Here is an 8379-nt window from a genome sequence, read left to right as displayed (position 1 = left end):
AGGGAGCTCAGAGCTCCGAGTTCTGTCTGCATACTGCACCCACACTGCCCGTGTCTCCGCACTTCCCACTTCCCCCAGCCCCCGCTCGCCCAAATTGCCTACCTTTAGATTACTGCCATTGCGTGTCTCTTAGTCTTGCCTGTCTGCTGCGCAGGGAGTCCTTTTTGGAATTACATTTGTTCAATTTGTTGTAAATTCCAGGGCCAATTTCAAGAGGTTCACCTCATACCCCATTTCTATGATGTCATCTCCTACTGTATACCAGCAACTTTCAAATATACAATACAGCATTGTTATCTCTAGTAGCCATGTTGCACATTATATGTGTTATCTTTATGCATTATCTTTATATCTGATTTTAAATTTAGGAACATTTGGTACATACCTACTTGTATCCTGCTTTTCCACTTAATGTTACATCTTGGCCTTTTTCCATGTCAGCATTCTTCAGCAACATTATTGGTAAAAGTTGCATAATATCTTATCCATGTAAATGTACAATGTGTTTACCCACATTCCAGTTCTGAAGGCTATTGTAAAGTGTTTCCAGTTTTTTGTCTAATGAACAATGCTGGGATTAACCTCCATGGACTTAACACTTTTGTGCTGCTCTAGGATCATTCCCTAGAAGTGGAATTACTGCTATGAATGTTTCCAGGTTCCTGATACATATTGCCATATGGCTTCTAGAAAGGTGACACTCATTCACCCTTTGACAAGCAGCAGACATGCATGTTTTCGCTCACCTTTGCCACCACTAGAGTTGTAGATGACACATATTTTTGAGTCCCAGCCATTAGATTAGGTGCTGGGGATACCATAGTAAAGAAATGAAAAAAAAAAAAAAAAAAAAAAAAAAAAAGAAGGTGGTCTGTGCCTCCGCTGAATTCCTGACCTGGTGAGAGTGACTTTAATTAAAATGAATGTATAATTACAAACTGTGATGCGTGCTCTGGAGGAGAGGAAGTGTGATGAGAATGTAGCACAAGAGGAGTTGGCTCTGTAGTGGGAGGGAGCAGAGAGCAGTCAAGGACAGACGTCTCACGTGCACGTGGCTGAAGCCAAGAGAATGGAGGTGGCAGGATATGGGAGGAGGCTGGAGTTCAATGACACTTAGACCTGCTGGGCCTTGTGGGTCCTGGTAAGAACTCCAGGAAGCCACTGAATGGTTTTAAACAGTGTTGATGTGATCAAATTTGCCTTTTGTGAATCAATTTTTTTTAAAGTTTATTGGGGTGACAATTGTTAGTAAAGTTACATAGATTTCAGGTGCACAGTTCTGTAATATATCCATATATCACATTGTGTGTTCACCACCCAGTCAGTTCTTCTTTCATCACTATATATTTGATCCCCTTTACCCTCATTGATTCAATTAATTAAAAATTAAATTGTGTCTATGAGTTTCTGTTTCTCATTTGTCTTGTTCTTTTGTTGTTTTTGGTTTATATACCACGTATCAGTGAAATCACATGGTTCTCTGCTTTTTCTGTCTGACTTATTTCGCTCAGCATTACACTCTCAAGATCCATCCATGTTGTCACAAATGTTCCTATATCTGAAATCTGTCACCCCAATAAATTTAATAAAATAAAATAAAAAAAAATTTAAATTGTGGGGAAAAAGGAACAACGTTTACCATATTTGAAAGTGTATGGTTCAGTAGTGTGACATATATTCACAATGTTGTACAACAGATCCCCAAAACATTTTTATCTTGCATAACTAAAACTCCACCCATTAAACAACTTCCTGTTACCCCTCTCCCCAGCCCAACAACCACCATTCTACTTTCTGTGTCTATGAATTTGAGTACTACTTTAGATACCTCATGTAAGTAGAATCAGACAGTATTTATCTTTTTGTGACTGGCTGGCTTATTTCATTCATGTTCTCAAGTTTCGTTCATCTTGTAGCATATGTCAGAATTTCCTTCACTTTTAAGTCTGAATAACATCCCGTTTTATGCATGTACCACATTTTGTTTCTCCATTCATCCATCAATGGACACATGGGTTGCTTCCACATTTTAGCTATTGTGAATAATGCTGTTATGAACATGGGTGTGCAAATATCTGTTCAAGTTCCTGCTTTCAATTCTGTTGGATAAATACCCAGAAGTGGGATTGCTGGATCATATGGTAGCTCTATTTTAATTTTTTGAGGAACCTTGAGAATCACTTTAAAAAAGCGAATTCAACAAGGCTGATTTCGTTGCCTACAAAACAATAGAAAACAGTACTCGATGGCTGTTAAAAGCTATTTCCTTCTTAGACTATGTCAATATAACTTACTAAGTACACACATGTGAATGCCTCTAAAATTAATAGAGCTCAGTATGAATAATTAAATGTATACACATTTCAGGAACACCTATTGTTTACAGACTTGTCTTTAAGTGCTTTGACCAAATATTGTTGAGCACTTGCTCTCTGCAAGACATCATTGGGAAACCCAAAATATGCCCAGCTTGGTTTCCACTGTCTCAAAGCCTCTAGTCCCAGAGGGTCAGTAACACCCTTTGTTGTGTGGTATGTTAAAATAGTGGTACAAAGGGAAGGTTCTAAACATTCGGGGGAGGCAGAAATCATGGGGAAAGGCTTCCTGGAGGAAGTGACATTTGGGTTTTATAGAATATGGGCAGGTAGAGTGGTAGAGGCTAGACAGTTCCAGGTGGTTGGCACAAACTGAGCCAAGTGGTGTGTCCATGAGTTTAGGGAAGTGGAGGGCATGAGGTCGAGAGTGGGCAATTTGACCAGAGAGCTGAGTGGAAGAGACTAAAGAGAGCTTTAATGCCAGGCTGAAGAACTGGAACTTCTGTGGTAAGTAGGGGTGAGGGGCCTGGAGGGGTTTTGATTATGGGAGTGGCATCAAAGCAGTGCATTGGAAACATTACTTTGGCAGTGATGTATGTAGGATCAACTGAAAGGGAGAGGTACTGGCAGCTGAGAAATTAGAAAGGGATTAAAAGGGATACCATAATCCTGAGGTAATGACGGTTTGAATTTGCAGGTGGGGAGAGAGAAGCAGGCAATGGAAAGAAGGGGCCAGATAGAGGAGACTGTGAATGACCTGAACTTGGCTCCTTTCCCATAGATATCCCATCATACCTTTTCTCCCCTCCCCTCCACTTCTCCTTCCTTCTTCCTCCCTCCCTACCTTGTTTCCTCCCTCCTTCTTTAAAAATATATTTATGCCTTATCTTATGATGATGAGTCTTACTCGTTTGGGTTTCCTTCAGAACCCTGCATAGTGGCCTATACTTAGCAGGTGCTCTATAAACATTTGCTGGATTGCAATTGGTGGGTGATTAGAAGTGTGGCAGGGGCCAAAAATAACCAAGGGTTCAAGCCTGGGTGATAAGAGAAGAAGATGCCAGGAGAAGTTGGTCAGGTTCAAAGTCAGGTTGAATTTGAGCTCCTGACAGGTTATCCAGCTGACTTAAAATATGGGGATGTAGCTAGAAAAGGAAGGATTTTTAGGGAACAGCCCCACCTTCACCCCCACTCCAGCTGGGGAGATAGTGGCTGTGTTTAAGGGTCAATTTTTGGTCTGGGGTCATATTCTGGTGTGTTTTTCACCTATAAGAGTGGGATAATGGGTTACTTTATAAGGTAGTTGTCAAGGCCAAAGGTGAGGTAAAATGTATTAGTACAGCACCTGAGATAAATAATAACTATAGTTATTAGTTATTACTATTATTAAGGTAGGGGGAAGGAGCACAAATCATGTCAGTCCTGAGTAAAGGCATCCATGGTTTCCTGTTGCACATTGAATGAAAGGTAGCCTCTTTCCTCGGGCTCCACAGGACTGAGTGATCAGGTTCCTGCCCATCTCTCAACCCAACATGCCACCTCAGCCACACTGTGTTCTGCCACACTGTCCCTGACCATGGCAAGATGCTTTGCTCCCTTAGGGCCTTTGTATTTGCTCTTCCTTTTGCTGGGAAGGTTCTTTGCCAGATCTTGTAGAGCTGGCTTTTTTGGTGGGGGTGTGTGTGCATGTATGCTGTGTAATCATTCATATCAAACTTAAGTGATCTTAAGTCCCTCAATGTCCCCTCTGACCCTGACTTTGCCCACGAGAACAATGAGATTGGACTAGATCATCACTAAGTTTCTCTCTCTAAGTTTGTGAGCCTACTGTGGCAGTGTGCGGTTTTAGATTATTAGGCTACACCAAGAACCAGGTCTTCAATTTGGCTGGCAGCCAGAAAGGCCCTAAGCGTTCTCCTGGGACAGCAGATGGGGATACAGTTTCTAACCTCTGGAAAGGTGGTCACTGAGGCTGCTCAGCCACATTGTCTGCTGCTGTGTAAAAACTTGGGTGTCAGTCTCCATCCACTGAGAGGAATCACTCTTCCCCCCACAAAAAAACAAAACAAAACAAAACAAAAACCCAAAACAAAAAACAAACACCTTCTTCTGCCAAAGCTTTGGGTGGGGCTAGAAACACTTTTCATGACAACAATGAATCAGCACATTCATCAGGGTCAAGCTCACAGTTGGAACTGGAAGAGGGCCCTGGTTGAGAAGAAACCTCCAGCTGAGGCCCCTTCAGTCTCAAAGGGAATGGAATCAGAATGTGCAAATTCATAGTGGAGATGGCAGGGGAACAAAGGCACCACACTCAAGTTAGGGGTTTCCTCTTAAAGTGCTAGAGTTCATATTAGAGCAAAAAAAGTATTAAATTTATGGACTTCGTCACCCCAAGAGGTAATGAAAGTTCAAAACTGGTTGTCAAAAATTGCAAAATGAATAATGTGAAAACAGGATTTTTGGGGGGCATATTGAAACTACTGAGGCTATGATAACTGGGTTCTTCCAAAATGTGTAATGTTGAGGTGTGTCACATTTCTGGGCCTGGAGTGCTCATGGATCTGACCTAGTGTGACATTTACATGCATTAGGCATCGACATCCTTTCTCCTAACAGTGCCATTTTGTTGCCTGAATTCCTAGAGTTAAAATGAGGATCCTTGGCTGGCTTTCAGAAACAGTGACTTCTTTATTAGCCTCTGAAAATACGTGGCTGTTACTCCTCTCCAAGGGCAAATATATTGGTGATTTCTGATGTTTCCCTGTAAGACAAGAAATGACAGTGCAGGCATAGCTGTGGGGACTTCAGCAGTCAAGGGGGACTCAGGGACATAAGCCTCCCTCCTCAGTTCTTCCTCATCAAGATCACACTTTGATTTTTCACACAACATATATTTATTCAGAAAAATTTGCAATAAATTATAATAAAAAAGATGACACAAAATACAGGATCCCACTAGCAGCTTTGCTTAGTGACCAAGACATTTTGGGGAACTATAACAAACAACTACAGAATAAGAATCAGAAAACAGTGAAAGGGAGACTAATGCAGTATCACATGAGTTTGAACTGTTTCTTCCCTAAAACTGTAGATGCAGAATCCTTCTCTACCAGCTGGGTCTGAAGCCCCTACTTCAGAAATGCTATGGAGTAGTACATTAGAGGTACTTAGAAATTAGAAGTTGGGGTGCTGGAGGAGGCACAGTAGGGAGGCATCTCTCTTATGTCTGCTCTATTTCTTGTCTCCCCTACCTAAAGATTGTCTAAAACCCTCAACCCTGTGTACATCCCAGGACCAGAGCTGACAAAAGGTTGAGGCAGTAAACCAAAATAGTGCATGTGTCTTGTGAAGAAGGAGCTAGGATGCTGCACAGAGCCCCCACTAACCACATCCTTAATCACCCAAAGGTCCCAGGTTGGCAACATACTAGAAAACGTGCCCAGGATAGGCATCGCCCTGTCTTTGTGTGGTAACATTGCCCCAGCTTCTATAATCTGCCTCTCTGGTGATCACTTTCTGGCCTGAGGGAGACAAGTGTTCTGCTCATCATCTTCCATTGACTAAGTCAACACACAGTGCCCTAACCTATCAGATCTGCAGCTATTTGGCACCAATAACTTGACTCCTAGTTCCAAAACTCCCAGTCAGGAAAGAGTTTAATCAGTTTATCACAGGATATATACCTTTTCTTCCCCCAAAGAACTCAACTTATAAGAGACAGGGAAACTGGAGAACCATTCAGCTGCAGTGTTTCTCTTGGCTCCCTCCTTTGATGCACTAGAAAAGTCAGGAGTTGATGCCCAACACTGGACACAGTGCCTGTCTGTTAGGCTCCTTGGATTAATGGTAACAGGCAAAAATGAGTTGACTCAGGGTGGTTTTAATGAAAGAAAACCAGGAGGAAGCCAATTGCACCAGGCAGTTTTGCAGTCAGTGGCTGGTGGCTGGTTTGCCAACCAACATAAATTAAATTTTTTTTAAAGGTTGCCCCACAGAGCTCGAGTAAATGAAAAGCTCAGAGGGTTGTCTCAGGTGGGAGAGAAAGGTGCTTGGCTGGGCCCACTGCACAGTCTTTCTCACAAGCACTAGAAAAAGTGCCTGGGAGCCAAAGGGAACTGGATGTTGATCCCAGTCTACTTTGATGAGAGAGGGGGTGATGTCTGCCCCTCGTGCTTTAGGATACTGGAGCGGAGGTTCCAAGGCCATCTTCAGTACTCTTGCTGGGGGAAGGAACAGTAAGTATCTCTAGAAAGGCCTGCTTGAGGTGCAGACTTGCTTTTTGACTGGTGTAAGTGTTGCTCCAGAGGTGGATTTTTAAGCGGGGGATGGCTCCCATAGACACCCAAGATTAGCTCTTGGGTAAAATTTGAATAAGAGAAAGGGATGGTAGGAAGCAGGACCCATCAAACATGAATATTCTCACTCCTGAAATACTCAAAACACTTCCACTCTGTGATTCTATCACATCAGTGGGATGTCATCTCAAATAGTCCCTAAAGTTCTGCTACTAAATGTAGTCTGAGACAAGACAATACGGCGCAGATCCATGAAAAGGCCAATGTTACAGAGACATACAAACACCACTGTAGTAAAAATGCACAAATGCATGTACAACCATATGTAGACAGTTAATTCACTGTTGGGGACACCCAAGGAGTCACTAGCCTCACCTAGATCTCCTTTAATGTGATAGTAGTAGTGAAGTGAGTGCAAAAGGGTGATACAGGGAAGGGGGCAAAAGTGCTTGAGAGGAAGGACCACACACAAGTCTGAGCTACAGCAAGTAGTGCTTGTAGGCCTAGAACGGGAACATCTCAGAATCTAGGCCTAGGGTACTAAGGACAATCATGACAGCTAGGCAGGAGGCAACAAACACATCCCCAGGTAAAGGAGTGTAAATACAGATCTCTTGCCTTATAGAGAACACAAAAACACCAAAATATGGAAACTTTGGCTTGGTAATATAAGTCTAAAAGAATTTTGCTGTGTAGGATATGGTAAGGGAGGGATTAGGAAACTCTCTTCCTTTGCTTTAGAAACAACTTTTTCATACCAACAGCCTTAAAATTCTGCAATAGACCCTTCCTGTGGCATGACTTTGCAAATCATTCTAAAATACTTGGTGCCGGAGATCTTCCACCTCTAGACTCTCAGAGAGTAGTTAAGAGAAAAAGGCTTATTAGTCTTCATCGCTCTCAAGCAGGAAACCCAGAAGGAATTGGATAGCACGCTGACGGTCACTTGGAGTCTGTCTTGCCATCAGGTTGGGTGGAGGCCTTAGGAGAAGACTTGTGAAGAGAGTAGCTAGAGGACGAGAGAAAGAAAAGGAGGAAAACCCCTTGTCAGACACAATCTAAGCAAAGCTTCAGGGATTAGAGTGGGGAACCAGGAGATGAGGGCAGTGGGGGGAGGAAGTGACTGTCCTGTGCCTGGACATTAAAGACAAAATACATTGTTTATACTGTACACAGACTATCTCGACCAACACCCCCTGTGGACATTCTTATGAGCTACTCTTACCGATCATGTTGGCGCTGACATTGTTGTATTCGGAGGATTTTAAGAGCTCTCGAAGGAATGACATCAAGTAACGGAAGACATTTCTATGGCATCTTGGAAGCTGGGAAATCACCTATTTTTTAAAAAGGGGGTAGGCAGTGAGAATAGGTGGAAGAAGGGAGTAAGAACAGGTTACAGCTTCCATAAAAGTAGTTTATAATCCAACCCTTACAGAACCCCATTTATCTGTCCCAACCCTCATTGATTTACTCATGACCAACACAGTAACTGCCAAATGATAACTTGCAAGTCAGAATGGTCGTACTGTTTGTCCCCTCTCGACTCAATGACCAGGCCATACCATCATCACATGTTCACATGCACAGCCCACCTCACAAGCAGGTCAGTGTTAATCTGGTCTCTTCCCATCTCCCTATGATGGGAAAATGCCAAGTACCCACGGCATCTGTGAAGCTGAATGATTTTCTCTGCCATTTCATTTAGCATGATGGGAGCTCCTCCTGATACTCCCTAGCCTGATTTGGAGGTATTCTCAGTTATT

The 8379-nt window shown here is 42.7% G+C and overlaps 1 protein-coding gene across 5 annotated transcripts in view; it reads right to left on the bottom strand.

Moving 5' to 3' along the window:
• Nucleotides 1-5193: 5193 nt before the first annotated feature.
• OCRL (OCRL inositol polyphosphate-5-phosphatase) overlaps nucleotides 5194-8379 on the bottom strand; it is a 65075-nt gene continuing 61889 nt past the window's right edge. For all 5 annotated transcript variants that reach the window (XM_074323274.1, XM_074323276.1, XM_074323275.1 and 2 more), the window contains 2 exons: nucleotides 7839-7950; nucleotides 5194-7622 (listed from right to left, as the gene is read on the bottom strand). In XM_074323274.1, the coding sequence (XP_074179375.1) occupies nucleotides 7498-7622; nucleotides 7839-7950 (237 nt within the window). In that variant the 3' untranslated portion in view covers nucleotides 5194-7497. The remainder of the gene's footprint in view (nucleotides 7623-7838; nucleotides 7951-8379) is intronic.

The sequence above is a fragment of the Rhinolophus sinicus genome, chromosome X (assembly GCF_036562045.2).
Source record: "Rhinolophus sinicus isolate RSC01 chromosome X, ASM3656204v1, whole genome shotgun sequence".
Classification (NCBI taxonomy): Eukaryota; Metazoa; Chordata; class Mammalia; order Chiroptera; family Rhinolophidae; genus Rhinolophus; species Rhinolophus sinicus.
The sequence above is the reverse complement of the archived record's forward strand: the minus strand, read 5'-3'. Positions and strand labels throughout refer to the sequence as shown.